At 33.5% G+C, this 21,286-nt stretch overlaps 1 protein-coding gene and 2 pseudogenes across 1 annotated transcript; all 3 read right to left on the minus strand.

The window, feature by feature from the left end:
- Positions 1 to 8,622: 8,622 nt before the first annotated feature.
- Positions 8,623 to 10,294, minus strand: LOC121261241 (annotated as a pseudogene).
- Positions 10,295 to 13,137: 2,843 nt separating this feature from the next.
- Positions 13,138 to 14,751, minus strand: LOC121240980 (acidic endochitinase-like). The gene is made up of 2 exons (XM_041138539.1): positions 14,163 to 14,751; positions 13,138 to 13,778 (listed from the first exon to the last, which is right to left on the minus strand). Exons 1-2 carry the CDS (start codon positions 14,516 to 14,518, stop codon positions 13,253 to 13,255), a joined length of 882 nt encoding a protein of 293 aa, XP_040994473.1. The 5' UTR covers positions 14,519 to 14,751; the 3' UTR covers positions 13,138 to 13,252.
- A 2,295-nt stretch (positions 14,752 to 17,046) lies between these two features.
- Positions 17,047 to 18,070, minus strand: LOC121261311 (annotated as a pseudogene).
- Between the last annotated feature and the right edge of the window lie 3,216 nt (positions 18,071 to 21,286).

The following is a 21,286-nucleotide window of genomic DNA, read 5'->3' on the forward strand; positions in this document are numbered from 1 at the left end:
TTTTCCTTTTTTATTGAGAATTAGTTAGTAGTTTCTGTGTCTCTGCATCTTAGACCAATTGTTTGCTCAATTTCAAATTCTTATGTAATGGCATTCTGCCACGACAAGTTAGAATGCATTTTAAATCTTGATATCAGAAAAAGCTTAGACATAGTTGTTAGCCTGTTAGATTGTCAGGGATATGGCTTACATTCATTCGAGTCTCATCAAGTTTTTTGCATTCCTCATGAATTGGTGTCTTCTAATCATAGATGAGCCAATTTTGGGCTAAATAGGGCAGATCACCATTGACAACTTTAGGTTTCATGTTGTAAGTTGTTGGAGCTTGAAGGCCATGAGATCAACTGCCAGACAGTACTAACATGCAACTTTAGGAGTTGATGAATGGCTTTATATGCATTTAATTTAGCATCTTGTCATGGATATAGCTCATACTTTGGATCATTTTTGAGTATGTAAAAAGAATATTAGTTCAATCCATAGTATAAGGTAAAATTGTGAAGCCTGCAAAACTTAGATGTGTATAATATTTTTTCTATATTTTTTTTTCTGAAACACCATTTCTAGCGAGTAAAATTTGCCTGAAATAATTTTTTCATAGCATAAACATATCTACTATGACATGAAATTGCCGCAAATTTGCGGCGAAACTTACCCCACTAGATTCACATAATGACGATGAAAATTTAAAATCACAGGAAAAAGTAATGAGTTTTTTGCGGCGATTTATTAACTTTTTTCAACGATACATATCGCCGGAAATAAATTTTCTCAGCGATTTAATGGAAAATGGGAAGATCATTTTTGTCTATTTTTGGGACATTTGCGACAGACTAAAATTGCCGGAAATAGTAGTTTTTGCAACGATTTTTGCCTATCGCTGAAATTGATCAACAATGGCGCTTTAATTTTGTCGAACATGTAGCGATTTCAAAATTGCCGAAAAATGATCAAATGCAGTGATTATTGATAGTATTTGCGACGATTTTGAGCCTGAAAAATGTCTAATTTCTTGTAGTGATCGACAACTTTGATACTTTAATGAACTGATGATATTTTTATCTTATTAAAATCTAGAGGTTATATAAAAGATTTGAATGGTAGGATCTGAAAGAATATCAGCTTATCCACACTATTTTGGTATTGTAAGTAAAAAAATATTGTTAGGCACGAGGCTTAGTAATGCAAGCTCTTTATAAAAAAATTGGGTCAATCGAGAAAAACTGATATATTTAAGCCTTTTTCTTTTTATTATAAAGGAATCTACCTTTTTACAAAAGTTCTGTATAAAATTTTTGTATTTGAAACTTGTATAAATAAAAATGATATTTGCAATCCTAGAGTCTATAAGCCTCGTATACTCTCTTTGACAAAATTGGATAAATATAAAACCTACATAAAAAAAAAAAATTAATTTTTAATAGTAGACTTTACTCTTTTTTAAAAAAGGTGCGTGAGATTTGTACATCTAAGACTATATCTAACATTATTCTTGAATAAAATGAGATTTACTATTAAAAAAATAAATTTTTTTGTGAGTATTAGATTAATTTAAAAAAAAAAAGTACGTGAGACTTCTGCATCCTAAGATTGTAAATATTATTTTTTTAATATAGATTCATTTTTGTTATATTAAAATGAGAATTTTTGGTTTTAGATGAAATTTTAAAATATTATTTTTTAATATTATTATTGTTTTGGGATTTAAAAAAGTTGAATTGAAATTTTAAAAAGTTAAATTTTTTATTATATTTGGTGTAAAAATTTAAAAAAAATTATAATAATGAGATGAGAATTTTATATTTCATCCTACTTACCAGATCTGCTATAGAGTCAACTGATATATGGGTCAAGGTCTTCTATAATTTGGGTCCATATCAGTCAAAAAGGCTAGGATAGGCATTAGATAGCTCAATATATAGCATAGTCCATATCAGTGCATAGGCGCTTTTCTTCATATTTTTTTTTTTTTTTAAGGGATGCATAGGCTCTTGTTGTGAGTATGATTTCTCATCATATTCTCTTCGGTACACATGACATGGACAAGGCCGCTAATTCTGCAATATTATTATATACGATTTAATATCCCTTGTCACCACAAATAAAAACACTATTAATTGATATGGTTTCCTCTCTACTCGAGAACTTTCTGGTGAGGAGGAATTATGTCCTTCACCTTCAGTGAAAGGTAATTTTGCCTAGGGCAAGATTGTAGCCAACCGAGTTACCAGTTATGAGGTTTTTGGATACACAAGCGTTTTTGTTACACTTCTATCAACACAAGTTTTAAACTTCAAGTCATTACAAGATCGAATTCTGGTTTCAAATGGAAGAGGAGCTTTCAAAATTGTGGAATAAGTTTTCCTTAACTAAAGAGGAAAGGTATGAGATAGTCATAACTGACCAAGATATAGAGAATAATATAGAGAGAGGGAAATTATGTTTGGTGGGAAAAGTAATTGCTAATAAAAAGATCAATAATGATGTTTTTAAGAATACAATGTTAAAGGTGTGGAAATCTTGTGCTGGAACAAAGATTATTGAAGTAGGAGACAACCTTTATATGTTTGAATTCCAAACTGAGGTAGATTTGAACAGAATTTGGGGAGGTCAGCCCTGGTTGTTTGATACAAATCTGGTTTGTTTAAAAAAGTTTGATGCTGTTACTCCACCTTCTGAAATGAATTTTAATTCTACTACTATGTGGGTTCAATTGCATAATTTACCTCTTTGATGCATGAATAAGGAAATTGGAGGTAGAATTGGATCCACGATAGGTATAGTTATTGAGGTGGAGGCTGATTATGATGGAAATTGTTGGGGGAAGTGGATTAGAGTGCAAGTAGAGATGAATTTAATGAAACCTTTAATAAGAGGGAAAAATGTGGAACTGCTTTGCTAGAAAAGTTTTATTCAATTCAAGTATGAAAGACTTCCTAGATTTTGTTTTAAATGTGAGGCTATCAAGCATGGAGTGCAAGGATGTGTGGGGATGTATAAACATCAGGAGGAAAATAAAGAATACAATATGCAGCGGTATGGATCATGACTGCAAGCTTCAAGCTTGGCTGCAGTTTCAAGTTATGGAAGTACATCAAGTCCAATATTTCCAGCTATACCAAAGCAAGGGAATTGTAACAAGGTGGAAAATATGGCACAAGAAGAATTTAGTCTGTTGAAGTTGATCCAAGCAGGGAACTAATGAAGCAGAATATAACAGGAGAGGATGTAGAAGAGAGTATTGTAGGCAACTTTCAAATTATTGAAATACCCTGTGCTTCATAGGGTGTTAGAATCTAAAGCAATAGTTCATGACACTGCAAAGGATTTACTGGATCAGTCAGTAACATAATCTCCATTAGCAATGATGAGAACTAGTCAGCCTGCTCAAATAGAAACAATGCAGGATCAGAAAAATGTGGGTGAATTACAGAAAATTCTTGAAGTATGTGCAAACAAATGGAAGAGAAGAGCGAGGGGATAGCAAACCAATGAATTGATGCAACCTCCTCATTATGCTCAAGGAAGAGAAAGAATGATAAAGAATCTGGTATGTGTGTAATGAAAAATCAGCAAGATGGTAGGAGCAAGAATCAGACTTTACCATTTGTTTTTTATATATTGGCGGAGGCTGTTAATCAGCCTTGCCGGGAGAAATGAGGCTACTAAGTTGGAACTGCCAAGGGCTTGGCAACCCTCAAACAGTTAGAGATCTTAGCCTGTTGGTTAAGGTCCACAAGCCTAACAATTTGTTTTTTATAGAAACAAAATTGCATAAGAAGAACTTAGAAGCTCTGAAATTGAAATTGGGGTTCTAATGTTTATTTTCAGTAAAAGGTGTTGGAAGAAGTGGAGGTATGGTCCTGTTATAGGCAAAAGAGGTTCAACTCAAGATAAGCACATATTCACAAAGACACATAAACATGTGGGTTTCTAACCCAGAAGCAAAGTTGATGCTAACTTGTTTTTATGGCAACCCTGAAACAGAAAAGAGACATGAAGGGTGGGGTATTCAGAGACATCTAAATCTTCTAAAGCCTATCTTCTAAAGCCTAAAAGGTGGCTATGCATAAGAGATTTTAATGAAATCTTACATCACAATGAAAAGTATGGAGGGGGTCGAAGAGATGAAAAACAAATGGATGATTTCAAAAGTGTTTTACAGGACTGTCAGTTGAGGGATTTGGGTTTTATTCAAGGCAAATACACCTAGTCTAACTTTAGACAGGATCATAATTTCACTATAGAAAGGCCTGATAGAGCCACAACCAATTATGAGTGGTGTGCAGCTTTTGGTGGGGGAGAGGTACAAGTTTTAGCCTCATCTACTTCATATCATTGTCCTCTTTTGATGACAGTTGGGCAACAACATCATTGGATTGGGAAACCTGATCAAATTTGCAGATATGAAGATAGTTGGTCTCTATTTACAGATTGTGAGGAGGTTATCAATAATGCTTGGCAAATGCATGTGAGAAACAAGGAAGGCCTCACAAAAATTAATAAAAAACTTGAGGGTTGCTTGCAGGTGCTAAAACAATTGAGTTACCAAAAAGAGTGTGCCTTTAGAGCTAGTATTAAGCAAAAAAGTAAATCTCTTTAACATTTACAACAATCTGTTACAGCAAAATCAGTGCAGCAACTTAGAGATTTACAAACACAAATTGATACCCTGCTAGAAAGAGAGCATGTGAAATGGAAACAAATGGCAAAAGAGAATTGGCTACAGAAAGGAGATAGAAATACAAGATTCTATCACCTTTGTGCAACTTAGAAAAAGAAGAGGAACAATATATCCAAGATTGTTGATGACACTGGCAGGACATTTTCTGATTCAAAGCAAATAGGAGAGGCTTTCACTCAGTTTTTTAAAGTGCTTTTGCAACCTCCAATCCTAAACAAATCGAAGATGTGATAAGAAAAGTTAAGAGAAAGGTCACTCCTAAAATGAATGAAGCTCTCTTGGCACCTTTCAAAAAAGAGGAAGTTGAGGAAGCTATCTTTTAGATGGGCCCTCATAAAGCTCCAGGACCAGATGGGTATGGGGCTTGTTTTTACCAAAAATACTGGTCTGTTATAGGGGAGGATGTTAGTGATGCTATACTTGACTTTTTGAATTCTGATCATGGCATGGAAGACATCAATTTTACCTATTTAGTGATGATTCCAAAATGCAATAACCCAATGAACATTACTGACTATAGACCCATTAGTTTATGTAATGTTCTCTACAAAATCATTACTAAATTGTTAGCCAATAGACTCAAACAAATCCTCCCTCCCATAATCTTTCAAAACCAGTGTGCATTTGTACCTGGTAGGTTAATCTCTGACAATATATTGGCTGCCTATGAAACTTTGCATGTTATGAGAACAAAGATGAAAGGAAAAAAGGGCTAGATGGCTTTGAAATTGGATATGAGTAAAGCCAATGATAGGATTGAGTAGAATTTTCTGAAAGAAGCTATGTTGAAGATGGGTTTTGAAGTTAGATGGATTGAGCTGATTTTGAGGTGCATTTCTTCTTCATCCTTTTCTGTGTTATTAAATTGTGTCCCTCAAGAATACTTTAAACCCACTAGGGGACTTAGACAAGGCTGTCCTTTGTCTTCTTTCTTATTTATCATGTGTTGAGGTGCTAATAGACGAGTACAGGAAGCAGAACAGAAATGGTATATCTCAGGGGTTCCAATTGCTAGAGGTCAGATGAAGCTGAGCCATTTGTTTTTTGCTGATGATAGTATACTATTTTGTCGCGCTAATATACAAGAGTGGGTCAATTTAAGTAAGATATTGTATAGCTATGAGCAGGTCTTAGGACAGAGACTCAACAAAAACAAGACTTCTTTATATTTCAGCAACAACACAAAGCAAGAAACAAAGAATTATATTTTGCAAGTTGCTGGTTTGAGAGCCTCATCAAATATGGAGAAATATTTGTGTTTGCCATTAGTTATTGGAAGATCAAAAGTCACAGCTTTTCAAGGAATAGTTGGAAAAGTGTGTAAAAAAATTGAGAATTGAAAGGTTAAGTTTCTCTCACAAGCTGGTAAAGAAACCCTAATCAAGGTTGTTTTCCAGGCTATTCCTACTTATAATATGAATGTGTTTTTACTTCCAAGAACTTTATACAACAAGTTGAATTCTTTGATTTCAAACTTCTGGTGGGGTACTCAAAACAAAGTTGCAAAGATTCACTGGAAAGGGCGGAACAGTTTGAGTAAAAACAAAGCAGCTAGGGGACTTGGTTTCAGAGATTTGATGGTTTTCAATTTAGCTTTACTGGCCAAACAGGTTTGGAGGATTCTCAATAATCCTACAGCCTTAACAACTAAAATTCTCAAGGTTGTTTACTTCCCAAACAACTCTATTTTGCAGGCCAAAGTTGGATTCAAACATTCTTATACATGGAAAAGTATCAGCTCAGCAATTAATACTGTTAAAGAGGGTATGATTTGGAGAATTGCTAATGGGGAAGATGTTAAGATATGGCAAGATAAGTGGATTCCAACTAATAATTCTGGCAAAATATGTCTTCTATGAAAATATTGTCATCGAATGCCAAGGTAGCAGAGCTCATTGATCCTAATACTAGGTGGTGGAATATGCAGTTGCTTAAAGATATTTTCTGGGAAGAAGATAGGCAACAGATTATAAGGATACCTGTAGCACAGACCACTAATTTAAGGGACAATATAGTATGGAAGTACACAAATAATGGCTATTTTATAGTCAAGAGTGCCTACCAACTGTGCAAGTAGAGGCAAGATCAGAAGAAAGGGGAAACTTCAATAGCAGGGAAGCATAAAGCATTATGGAAGCATATATGGCAAGAGTAGTGCTAGATACAAGCTCCAAATAGACAAGCCCCATACAAGCTTTTTATAAAACAATGGGTCCCAATAATAAATAATAGTTTTTTTTTACACTTTTTTAAAGTGGGGTCCACTTTTTTACAAAGGCTTGTATGGGGCTTGTCTATTTGGGGCTTGTTCAAATCATTTCTCATATGGCAAATCCAAACTACAAATGCTGTCAAAGTATTTATTTGGTGTGCTTGTAATGATGCTTTACCCACTAAACAAAATCTATACAAGAGGAAGATTGTAGAGGAACCTCTTTGTCCAATCTATCAACAAACAGAAGAAACTCCAGGTCATGTTTTGTGGGATTGTTCATCTGCACATGATGCATGGATGTTAGGAAGCAGAAAAGTGCAGAATGCTGCAATTACTCATGAAGAGTTTGGAGATATTTTTATGCATATGCTACAAAGAATAGGTAAAGCTGAAATCTGTTTGTTTGCAGAAATTGCTAGAATGTTGTGGACAAGAAGAAACAAGGTGCTGTTTGAAGACTATATTTTAGCCCCTTCCATTTTGATGCAGAAAGCAACACAGGCATACACTAAGTTCCAACAGATGCAACACAAACAATGCAACTCGAGACATCATGGCAGTTTGGATCAAATAAACAATGCTCATTGGCATCCACCTGAGATAGACTAGATTAAGATGAATTGGGATATTGCAGCAAGAGAAAGAGGCCATAGAATTGGAGTTGGGATTGTTGTTAGAGATTCTGAGGGGGATCTATTGGCTTCGTGCATGCAACCACTAACATTTTGCTCACAAGTTACTATGGCAGAGGCTAGAGGATTAATATCAGTTGTGAAGCTATGCAAAGAATTCGGTTTACAGAAAGTTATTTTTGAAGGAGATTCACTTCAGGTTGTAAATGCAGTAAAGCACCATCTTCAGGAGAATGGTATGCTCCAATGCCTTGTGCAAGATGTTCATTCCATCATGGCAGATACAAGATGGGAGATTAGACATGCAAAGAGGAGTGCCAATCAGGTGGCTCATCAGCTAGCACAGCAAGCACTCTACCAAAGTTGTGAGGTTATCAATATTGATTTTATCAACTCAGGTATAGGTGCTCAAGTTATGGCTAACAAACATAGATCAGGTTTTTGTCCAAATGTAATAGCTGTAGCACAATCTACTATAAATGGTGAAAGTCATAGTCATGTAGTGTCTAATCCTGTCCTGAACAATGTAATGGCTTTTGAAATGAAGTTTGAGGTTTAAAAAAAAAAAAAAAACTATTAATAATCCCAACGTTTTTCTTTCTATCTTATTTTTGTCTAAATACTTTCTAGATTTTCAATTTTATCGTTTCTCTTGATTTATAAAAATTCTTTAGAACAGTAGAGGTAGAGTAGAGGCAGAGATTCTTTAGAACAGAGAATAATATAAATAATAAAATTTATTCATTCTTATTTTGAACTTGATTCTACACTTCATCATTTAGGTATTGGATTCACTTATTAAGAAGATTCCTAACTCACATGTGAGAGATAGTATTAAGATATAATATAAATAATAAAATCTATATTTTCTAACTAGTTTAAATTTTAAAGATAAATAATGATTGCACAATGCTCTAAGTACGTAAGAAGGTCGACAGTGAGAATTCCTTTAGAACGACATTATACTTTCTATTTTGGAATTCTAACCAAAGTTATATTTTTGGAATTCTAGCCAAAGATTTCCTCAGTCCACAAAATTGTAATTTTAATATAGCAGTTTAATATATGTGAGAGGAAAGGTTTATCTAATTTTAGTTGTTACTCAACTTTGCGAACACGACTTGCTCAAGTACTTCCCCATGAAACCTGTTTCACCATCTGCGAAATAGTATTTCAAAGGAATCATTTTAATTTCTTCAACCCAATTTACAAAGTTTATTTTTGTCAATGTCCTTCTAACAAAAAAGGAGGAAAAATACATGAATATTTGTCTTCCAACTAATCCCGGTTTATACTTACAAACCATATTATTAAAACTAATATACTGTGGCCTCAAACTTCCATTAGAAACACTGTTTTTAATAGCTGAGCAATAGCCCTTGTCATAAGTCCAAGACCAAAGCATAACACCTCCATATTTTGAAGAATTCTTAATAGAAGGTAAAACTTCATTGGTAAGAATATTGGGAGGCATGTAGCCACTCCCAACTACGGGAGATGCAGGCAACCCCAGAAATATCTGTCCAGCTTGAATATTGTTCCATTGATTCCAAGAATTCGTAAGGTTGTCTGCATTGCAAGAGTATTCACAGGGTTGGTTGTTGTAGAATTGGACCCAGACATAGTCAAACAGGCCAGTGTCTAGTGCTCCTTTTAGCCAAGCGTCTGGGAATGGACACTCCGGTGCTGCTGTTAGGTAGACCTTTTTCTGTTGGCTAAATGCAAACAGTGCTCTTGCGAGCTCGTCCCAGTGCTAGTTTGTGCATGCCTTAATATAAAAGTCAATGCCATCTAAAACTGCATCACCCAATGGACGGGAGCTAGATTGGCCCCCAAGAAAGTTGTACCACAAGTAGTTTGCAACACTCCTGCCCAGTATCAGAGAACATCATTTTCTTTTCTTTCACTTGGCGAGGGACCAACAAAAGATGCACATTCCCTTCTAAACATCTACGCTTTAAAACAGATTTTAAAATATAAAAAATAAAAAAGAGTTCTACCACTTTCTTACAAGATGGTGTATAAAAGCATAAATTATTGTGGGATCCATATCAGTAGGTGTTTGTTGTTTTAACCGCTTAATAACAGCAATAGATCCCAAAAGAAGTGACGTTTTAATACACTCACTTGAAAGTGGTATGACTGTAAAATAATAGAACCTAATAATTATACTCCACTATTATTTATTATTTTATTATTACTTTTTACATACTTTTTATTACTATTCAATATTTTATTATTACTTTTCACTATTATTTACAGAATATTTGAGATCGTCTCACTATTTAAACGCAATCTAAGGCTCAATTTTGATTAAAAACACTTTCAACCCATTTCATCTTTTCTCGTTATCCAAACCTAACCTAAAGATTCTATGTGGAATATAGTGAGAAAAGGCAATGCTTGCCTGGCATCATCAGCAGAGGAGAGGAAATAGCTACCATCAGTGCCTCCAATGGAGAGCATCACCTTGATGCCCTGCTTTTGGCAAGCTCTGATCTCGTTGCTCAAGCCCGTGCACCCATTTGTGGTTGTGTTACAGTTACCGGCAAGGTTCATCTATGGGGTCTGGCCGCTGCCAAATGTTACCAGGAAAGCTATGTTCACTATACCATAATTCCCTGTGGCGCAAGCATCCACCAAGCTGCCCTCATTTCCATTCTGGCCCCAATACACACAGATCACGCCTGCCTTCAAGCCGCTGAACAGCGCAATGAACAAAAGGCAGAGCAAGGCTAATGGGGTTTGCAATTTTCGAGCCATTAGTGTGCTTTGAATAAATAGTGAAGGATGAGATATATATATGTATAGCCACTATATTGTCTTCCAGTCAACACGCGGTTTGTGAAACACGATTGCAGAGACACCGGGTCAAACTGGAAATGTAATAACTAGACACTCGTCAAGGGGGAAATTGCAAGAGTTGTATTAAATCCAAGGCAAATTATGCCGAGTGATGATGTGTGGCGTAAAACTTATATTCTTAAGGATAATGCTAGTCCTCTCGCTCCTAGCTCCCGTTAGAGCTATTGTTGGCATTTTTTTTTTTTTTTAGTTGGTGATTAAGAAAATATTTTTTTTAATAATATTGTAAATTTCTTAAAAAATATATTTAAAAATGTTAAAAAAATATATGTGAAAAAAAAAAACCAAAATAACTAGCGGGAGCTAGTAGTGGCTATAGTGTCATCCTAAAATTTAAGGAAAATAATATTCTCACCATTGGTTCTTATATATCGGTGTTACTGTTAGAATTTTTTATTTTTTATTTTTATTTTTATTTTTACTTAGTGATTAAATAAATATGCTTAACGGTAACTCCCAACGAGAGTTGGGAGTGGTGGACGTAGCACTGTCCAATTCTTAAACCAACATCCCACACGCCCATACTTCTATAAGTTTATACTAGTTCAATTATATCTTTTAATTAATGAGTTATATTGGAATATGAATACCTTTAGATTTTATGATAATTAAAAATTTATTTAAATATTAAGAGGGTTAAAGATTGTCACCTACAATATAATTATATTTCTAGTCAACAGAAACACTCATAAGAAAATTATTAAGGTGATCCTTCGATCTTTGTTAAGTGGAATTCCGTCAAGCTACAATGGAGTTAGAGACATTTTCTAACTGGTATGCCTTAAAATTGCATCATATTTATCGAAATAAAAAGTTGCATCATATTGAATATCCGAGGTGCATTAATGGCTGTACAAACTGTGGCAGCATCCTAACCTGGAATATTAAATGCAAATGTCTCTAGCCCTCTCTTGTTAAAGTAATAGATGTAGTTTCTCTCTATAATTAAAAAAATAAAAAAATTTCTTTCAAGCGATTTCGTGCATTAAATTGTGTATCGATATTAAATGTAAGACTTTTATTTATTTATTTTTTTATGAAAAAAAATTATGTAAGTGTTGGTACGCGGTTTGGCACTCCTAACTCCTTGTACCTAACAAATCCCAATAAAAAATTTAACATTTCCTTCATAAGAGAACCGGACTGGATGTAATTAATCTGGTTGAGTCCGGTATTAAAAAACTTTTGAAACTGAATCGAATATATATTGATTTTAAAAGTTTAAGAATTGATATGGACTAATTGATTACTAAACTCAAAACTTTTAAATCTTTTGGTTTTCATTTCGGTCCAGTCTGATCCCATTTTCGGTTTATCATTTACATGTGTGACACTATATATGTTTAATATTATAATTTTTTTAATACTAAACTTATTTGTGAGAATTTAGTATTTATTATTAACACTTACTAACTCTTTAATGTGCCATTACAGTAGTATAATATAAGTAGTGTCTAACTTATTAGTGAGATTAAGAAACTTGAATAATAAAATTAAAATAGTATAATTAGTATTTAACTATACTAGTAAATTAATTTTATGTTATAAAATTAATAAACTTAAATAATAAGATTAGAATTTCATGTTATATTAATTAGAAATGTAGCATATAATATATATAATAATAATATAAAAATTATATATAATATAAAAAAATTAAAAATATATCTGTACCGATCTGGTTGGGTTTAAATCGGTTTTCAAAATATGAAAACTGATAATGCACAGGTTTAGGATTGATTTTCATTTTTAAGAACCGGTACCGCACCAGACCGGTTTCAAACCAGACTGAATCCACGGTGGATTCGGTCCAGTCCGGTTATCCCATTTTTCAATTTATTTTTTACACCCCTACTCCTTATAAGTAGACTCATGTAAAATATTTAGTTAAATGAAAATGAAGTGTGGAGTCAAGTTCAAATTCATAATCTTTACCATGATGCATGTTAAATTATCATTTATTTCAAAAACTTAAGCCGGTTGGCAGAGCTATGTTTAATAGTTTAATTTATATTCCAACGTTCCCCCTGACTTAGCTTATAAGTTAAGAGGATGAGTACCTATTTTAATTGAAAGAGTCGGATAATTTGTGTTGCAGATTGAGTACCTATTTTTTGAAGTGGAGAAAGTCTACCATGCCGCCCCACTTTGACCGCTCCATTTGACCTTTGGTCATTTTTTTTTTTTTTTTTTGACTTAGTGATTACGAAAGTGATTTTAAATGTATTGATTCATTTTTTTTATTTTTTAAAAATATTTAAATGTATTAAAAAATGTGAAGAAAAAGGAAAAAAAAAAAAAAACCACTTGGCTGTACGCCTAGCGGTAAGAGTGGAGCGGCATAGTAGCCCCACTCTTTGAAGTGTCCTGTGAATACAATTTTGCCAACTATCAAAGTCTATTGCCATCTACTAAGGCATCCCCCAGTGGTATAGAATTAGATTGGCTAAAGTTCAAGTCCGTTTATAAGGACTTCAAGGTAGAGAGATGTTAAACAAAGATCTAAGTTCATATAAAGAATACGATAATTGATTAATAAAGAAGAAAGTTTTTTAGATATTAAACAAAAATTGAGTTAGAATTGCACTAATAGTGTCAACCATATTAAAAAAATGTCTCGAATAATATTTAAAGGGTATTGCAATTTAATAGATTAAATTGGAAGAAATTTATATATGGAACCCAATTTAAAGAAACAAACATAAAAACTTTATGAATATTAGGCTGGAAAATTCTGTAAATTGGAAGAAATGTCTCAAGATTTTTTATTTTATAGAGATTATTGCTTTATTTATAAATATTAGGCATTACATCTTATAAACAGGAACTTATTCAGTGGAAGCCAAAACAAAATGTTCAAACATTGTTTTTAATAGTTGCGCTATAGCCGTTATCATAATTCCTAGACCAAAGCATAACCCCTCCATATTTTGAAGAACTCTTGATAGATGGCAAAACATCACTATTAAGCACATCGGGAGGGATGTAGCCACTCCCAGCTGCCTCTGGAGCAGCAGGCAACCCCAGAAATATTTGCCCAGCTTGAATAGTATTCCACTGATTCCAATAGCTCTTCAGATTGTCTGCATTCCCAGAGTATTGACAAGGTGGGTTGTTATAGAATTGAACCCAGACATAGTCAAATAGGCCAGTGTCTAGTGCTCCTTTTAGCCAAGCGTCTGGAAATGGACACTGTGGTACTGCTGTTAAGTAAACCTTTTTCTGTTGGCTAAATGCAGACAGTGCCCTTGCGAGCTCATCCCAATTTTGGGTTGTGCCTCCCTCGATATCGAAGTCAATGCCATCTAGAACTGCATCACCTAATGGACGGGAGTTGGATTGACCCCCAAGAAAGTTGTTCCACAAGTAGTTTGCAACACTCCTGCACAGTATCAGAGAACATCATTTTCTGATCTTTTACTTGGTGAAAGGGACCAGCAAAACATATACATTCCCTTCCAAACATCTACACTTGAAAACTAATGTTAGAAAGGAAAACAAAACAAAAGTTCTAAGTCGGTGTAAATAGACACAAGTAATGGTGGGATCCATTACAATTGTCGATAAATGTGGCAAACTTCGGTGTCGGTAGTTGTTTGATGCTTTGACTTTTTAATAATAGCAATGGATTCCAAAAAATTGACGTGTTTACGTACCGACTTATAAGTAGCATTACTGAAACTTTTTAATATAACCTCAAATTTCTTAAGTATAAACACCAAAGAAGCTAGCTCTGTGAAATATAGTGAGAAGAAGCAATGCTTGCCTGGCATCTTCAGCGGAGGAGAGGGAATAGCTACCAGCACCGCCTCCAAGAGAGAGCATCACCTTGATGCCCTGGTTTTGGCAAGCTCTGATGTCGTTGCTCAAGCCTATACACCCATTTGTGCTTGGATCACAATGGCCGGCAAGGTTCATCTGTGGGGTCTGGCCATTGCCAAATGTTACCAGGAAAGCTATGTTCACTATACCATAATTCCCAGAGGCACAAGTATCAGCCAAGCTGCCCTCATTTCCATTCTGGCCCCAGTACACAGAGATCACGCCTGCCTTTGAGCCTGTGAAGAGGGCAACCATTAAAAGGCAGAACAAGGCTAATGGGGTCTGCAACTTTCGAGCCATTGTTGTGCTTTGCTAGTTGCTGCTCCGAATTGAAAGTTAATGGTGAAGGGAGCTCTCTTTATAATTTTATAGGCATATTAGAATACAGTGAACAATGACTTTATTTTCTCCCAGTCAATACGTTTGTGGAAGAAGATTGTCAAGAAACTGTGTCAAATTAGAATCCTATGCAATACAAAATGTCCTTGTCAGTCCCTGAACTTTCACGTCTGAGGTTGAATGTCCGAGCTCATTACTAGGAAACTGACTAAATTCTGAATTTGAGTCTATTTCTGGGTAAAATTGCAGAAAAATTCTGTATGAACAGCGGTGTGAAAATGGCTCAAATTTCGTGGAAGTTGGCATAAGTTTCCAAGTTTTTAATGACTTGCGCGCGAAGACGTGTCCAGTACGTCCCTAGAAGGGGGAAGAAGACAGGAAAGTCTTGCAGGAAAGCATGCTAAAGGCATTCAGATAAGCCAGAAACTGGGGGCAGCAGCTTGATTCTGATAGGAAACTGTCCAGTACGTCTCTAGAAGGGGGAAAAAGACAGGAAAGTCTTGCAGGAAAGCATGCTAAAGGCGTTCCAATAAGCCAGAAACAAAGAACGGGTTTGGTTTGAAAAGCATATATATTATTTTATTTCTCTCAGCATTTCACACCATAAAAAATAAAATAAATAAATATATACAACTGTTTTCAAAGCTATCAAGTATCAATCATCAATATAGTAGGCTTCTCTTTTGTTATCGGGAGTTATTTTCAGTTTTCACCATAAACATATCATTAATAGAGAAAGCAACTGTCTCAGGAACAAACAAACTCATCACCCCCATTAAACTGATCCTCTGATCCTAAAATCCTGCCATGGCTTTACGACCACTCCCATCATCGACAACTTTGATACTTTAATGAACTGATGATATTTTTATCATATTAAAATTTAGAGGTTATATAAAAGATTTGAATGGTAGGATCTGAAAGAATATCAGCTTATCCATACTATTTTGGAATTGTAAGTAAAAAAATAGTGTTAGGCACGAGGCTTAGTTATGCAACATCTTTATATATATATATATATATATATAAAAAAAAAGGGTCCATTGAGAAAACTAGTTTTTTTTTACATTTTTTTTCCTTTTACGAAGGAATTCACTTTTTTACAAAAGACTTATAAAAAATTTGTGTATTTGAAACTTGTAGAAATAAAAATGATATTTGTAATCCTAAGATCTATAAGCCTCGTGTACGCTATTTGACAAAAGTGAATAAATATAGAATCTACATAAAAAAAAAATTAATAGTAGACCTTACTCTTTCTTAAAGAGAGTGCGTGAGACTTGTACATCTAAGACTGTAATATTATTCTTAAAAAAATTGGGATCTACTATTAAAAATAATTTTTTTATTTAAGTATTAGATTAATATTTTTTTTATAAAAAAGTGCTTGAGACTTCTGCATATTAAAATTGTAAATATTATTTTTTTTAATATAGATTCATTTTTATTATATTAAGACTTTAAGACCCCATTTGGTTATTAAACTCATCTGAATTCAATTTAGTTCAGTCTAATTTTAAATTAAGTCTAACATCAAAATACTAAACTCTCAAATTACTAAATTTATCCCAATTCAAAATCTTTTTACAAGTAGGACACATAATATTTTTTAACTTCTCATAAATATATCTAAACTCATCTTAAAATCTAAACATCTTTAAACTTATCTTAAATAGATCGTATAAACTTATTTTATTTTTTTAATTCATTATTATTAATAAAAAATTCAATTCAGTTCAATTTAATTTACCATCTAAATGCAGTCTAAGAGTCTACTAATGTATGGATCAAGGTCTTCCATAATTAGGATCCATATCAGTCCTATGGGTCCATATCAGTTAAAAAAGGCTAGGATAGGCATTAAATAGCCCAATATATAGCATTGGGCTAAAAGCTATGATGCATAAGCGCTTTTTTTTTTTTCTTCTCTTTTTTTTAAGGATGCATAGGCTCTTGTTGAGAGTATGATTTCTCATCATAGTCTCTTCGGTGCACATGACATATAATAATTTCTGACTTTACATTTCATCTTTCACGTATTAGATTTATTTATTGAGCTGATTCTAACTCACACGAGATAGGTAATATTAAGATATGATATAAATAATAAAATCTATATTTTTTCTTCAGTTTAAATTTTAGAGATAAATAATAATTGTATAATATTGTAAGTACGAAAAAAGGTCGACATTGCTTTAGAACAACAATATACTTTATATTTTGGAATTCTAACCAAAGTTATATGGACTTTTTATAACTTTAGGGACTTCAAATATATTTTTGGAATTCTAGCCAAAGATTTCCTCAGTCCACAAAATTGTAATATTGCAGTTTAATATATGTGAGAAGAAAGGTTTATCTAAATTTAATTGTTAAAAAATTGAAACCTGTTTCACTATCTGTGAAATAGTATTTCAAAGAAATTATTTTATTTGTCAATGTCCTTCTATCAAAAAAGGATGAAAAATACATGAATATTTGTCTTCCAACTAATTATTAAAACTAATATAATGTGGCCTCAAACTTTCAGAAACACTGTTTTTAATAGCTAAGCTAAAGCCCTTGTCATAAGTCCAAGACCAAAGCATAACACCTCCATATTTTGAACAATTCTTAATAGAAGGTAAAACTTCATTAGTAAGAACATTGGGAGGGATGTAGCCACTCACAGCTACCTCTGGAGCAGCAGGCAACCAAAGAAATATATGCCCTGCTTGAATAGTGTTCCATTGATTCCAAGAATTCGTAAGGTTGTCTTCATTGCCAGAGTATTGACAGGGAGGGAGGGTTGTGTAGAAATGGACCTAGACATAGTCAATAAAGCAAGTGTCTAGTGCTCCCCTTAGCCAAGCATATGGGAAAGAAGACTCTGGTGCAGCTGTTAGGTAGACCTTTTTCTATTGGCTAAATGTAAACAATGCCCTTGCGAGCTAGTCTCAGTTCTGGTTTGTGCATCCCTTAATATAAAAATCAATTCGATCTGACGGGCTAGATTGGCCCTCAAGAAAGTTGTTCCACAAGTAGTTTGCAACACTACTGCTCGGTATCAGGTCAGAACATTTTATTTTCTTTCACTTGGTGAGAGGGACTAGCAAAATATGCACGTTCCCTTCTAAACATCTACGCTTGAAAACAGATTTAAAAAAAAAAAAAAAAAAGGGTTCTACTACTTTCTTACAAGTTGGTGTATAAAAGTAAAAGGTATTGTGGGATCCATATCAATAGGCGTTTGTTGTTTTGACCCTTTAATAGCAGCAAGGGATCCCAGAAGAGGAAATAGCTACCAGCAGCGCCTCCAATGGAGAGCATCACCTTGATGCCCTGGTTTTGGCAAGCTCTGATGTTGTCGCTGAAGCCGGTGCACCCATTTGTGGTTGTGTTACAATGGCCGGCAGGGTTCATCTGCGGGGTCTGGCTGCTGCCAAATGTTACCAGGATAGCTATGTTCACTATACCATAATTTCCTGTGGCGCAAGCATCCGCCAAGCTGCCCCCATTTCCATTCTGGCCCTAGTACACACAGATCACGCGTCACGCCTCCCTTCGAGCCGCTGAACAGGGCAATGAACAAAGGAAAATGCTATGGGTCCGGAGGAGTCCTACTGACGATGGGTACTGATTTTTTTTTTTTAATTAATAATTAAAAAAACATATATTTTAATAATGTTATGAATTTTCCTTTTAAATATTTAAAAATAATAAAAAAATACCAAAAAAAAAAAAATTGCAGAAAGATTCCTCAATAAGCGTAGTGCTGCCATGAACGGCAGAAAAAGGCAAATGGGGATTGCAATTTTCAAGCCGTTAGGATTGTAATCCTGTAATCGAGCCGAGTTGAGCTGGTCTTTAATTTGCTGAGCTTAGCTCAACTCAAAATACTTGAGCATTATGATTTTTATTTATTCTTTGTTCATGCTTAACTCGGTAAGCTAAATTTTTAACTCGAGTTCGAGCGAACTTGGCTCAAATTGTTTATTTTTTTAATTTTTTGAATAACATTTAATAATTAATAAATTAGATAGATAAAAAATAGAAAATCGAATATTGAATTTATACAACTAACAACTAGAATCTCTATTTAATTATAAAATTATAAAATTTTATAAATAATTGATACATAATTAGTTGATACTTATCCATAATAATAATATATTATATGCCTACATAAATTATTAATACATACACATAATATGATAACATATATCTATTTTATATATGGTTCCCACATATTAGTATATAAAATTATTAAATCCTATCGACTAATTATTGTACGAATTATAAAAATAGCTATGAAGTATATTCAATATATAGATATAAGTATTTAAGTAACATATTATATATTTAATTATAAAAGTGTTATGTTTATATTATAAGCTAATACATATATATACATAGGTGTATGTATATATTTATTAATATATGAATGAGTTTTAATCAAGTCAACTCAGGCATAAACGAGCAGGCCTTAACGAGCCTTTGCCAAGTCGAGTCGAGTTTTGTCGAGTATGTGTTATTTACTAATCGAGCGGGTATCTGCTTTCAAGGGTGAACTTTTTTTACGAGTCAAATTTGATTCGAGTTTAATGGAAGAGTACCGAGCGGGCTATCGAATAGACTGGTTCATTTACAAGACTACGAGCCATTATTGTGCTTCGAATTATTAGTGAAGGATGGGACATATATGTATTGGCATATGTAGACTATAAATGACTTTATTGTCTTCCAGTCAATACGTTTGTGGAAGCAGATTGTAGAGACGCCGCGTCAAACTGGAAATGTAGTGACTAATCACTCATCATGGTGCAAATTGCAACAATATTATTAAGGGCGATGCTACACCAATGAAGGATCTCACCAATCGTCAAATATTTTTTCTTTTTTAAAATTTTTTTAAATACTTTAAACATTTAAAAAAATCATAAATTTATTAAAAAACACTTCTTTAACCATTAAATAAATAAAAAACAACCCAATCGGTGGGTTTTATTGTTGGATTTTATAGGTGAGAGTAGTGTTTTCCTTTATTAAAATGCAATGTCTGACGCGTTCATACTTCCATGAGTTTATATTAATTCAATTATATCACTTATAATTAATGAGTTATATTGAAATACAAATACATCTTGTTTTCATAATAGCTAGAAGTCTATTTAAATACTAAGAGAGTTAAGGATTCTTACTTACAACATAATTGTGTCTCTAGTTATCACAAGACATTCGGAAGAAAGTTATTAGGGTAAGCATTCTATCACAGTCAGGTGAAATTTCCATCAAGCTACAATGGAGATGGATACATCTTTTAACTATTATTATTTAATATAGTTGATCATAGAAAATGAAATCCTAATATTTAATGTTTCAATTAAAATATTTAACATGTGGTATAAAAGTGAAATGTTGTAGATATTTTCTGGTTTTAATAAAATATAATATAGATAGTTTTATGAACTGTGTTTTGGTTTTACATGTTCATGTACTTTGTGTTTCGGATATAAACTTCATGTGTTTATGGATTTGTGTATTGATCATTAATGCGGTCTTGGCATGGGAGAGTTATGGAGAGAGTTTATGTTGTTAGGGTATGTGAGAATGTTTATGTAAGGAGTTTTGACACAAGTGAAAACAAGGAGGAAAGAGAACCCATGTGGGTCAGCAGAGGGAAGCGTGAGGCTAGCTGGATTGCCCTCGTCGGTAACCCGAGATGGGAATTGTCATCGGTGGGAAGGCAACAAGCGGTGCCCTTGTTTTTGTTTTCAAAAAAAGTAAAAAAGGTGCTGACGATGGAAGGAGGAGGCCGAAAATCATATCACCGACACCTCCTCTCTGGGATGAGTGGAGCTTCTACACAATAGCGGTGGTAAGGAAGTGAAACAAGAAAAGGGCAAGTGTTCTAGCGTCGGGAGGAGGTGGGCGTCTGCGGCAGTAGGAGGGGAACAAAAGGCTATTTTATTATTATTATTTAATAATGGGGTTTGCAAATCATGCCTGCCTTCTCTTTGTCTCCGAATCCAGCTAGATTATTTTATTATTATTATTTTAATATTAGTTTTCCACATAAAAATGTCAAAAAAAAAATAATTCTTTATCAAAGCATGTCATTTATTGTTTAATAAATGTATGAGTTATTTGTAGTTGAATTAAGGTTATTAGTTATAAAATACTTAAGTATTGTTTCTTTTAAATTTTATTATAGAGTAGACCATAAAATGTATGAATTACTTGGAGTTGATTTATGGCTATTATTTATAAAATTCTTAATTATTATTTCCTATGAATTTTTATTGTATGGTAGGGCATATAAATATATGAATTATTTGGACTTGAATTATGAATATTAGTTATAAAATTCTTAATTATTGTTTCCTATGAATTCTTTTGTATGGTTGGCCATATATATATATATATATATATACATATATATGTATTATAACGACCGTCCTTGCGATGAGACTTTAGAAAATAATTTTAAAAAATGAGACGAGAATTACTGACCTTTTTAAAAAATTTTGCTTGCTTTCCTAGATATAAAAGATTCTAAGTTTGAAACTAAAATCTACTATATAAATCTAAGAGAGAGTTTTGCAATAGAAATCATTAAGTTAAAAAGTCTTTTTACAAAACTTACTTTCATACATTATGAAAAACCTGTCTAGGCTTCCGTACTCTTCCCTTGGGTCATGTTTGTCCTGATGCTTCTTTCTCGTTTTGTTCCTGAGAGGGGCAGTACAT

The sequence above is a fragment of the Juglans microcarpa x Juglans regia genome, chromosome 1D (genome assembly GCF_004785595.1).
Source record: "Juglans microcarpa x Juglans regia isolate MS1-56 chromosome 1D, Jm3101_v1.0, whole genome shotgun sequence".
Lineage (NCBI taxonomy): Eukaryota > Viridiplantae > Streptophyta > Magnoliopsida > Fagales > Juglandaceae > Juglans > Juglans microcarpa x Juglans regia.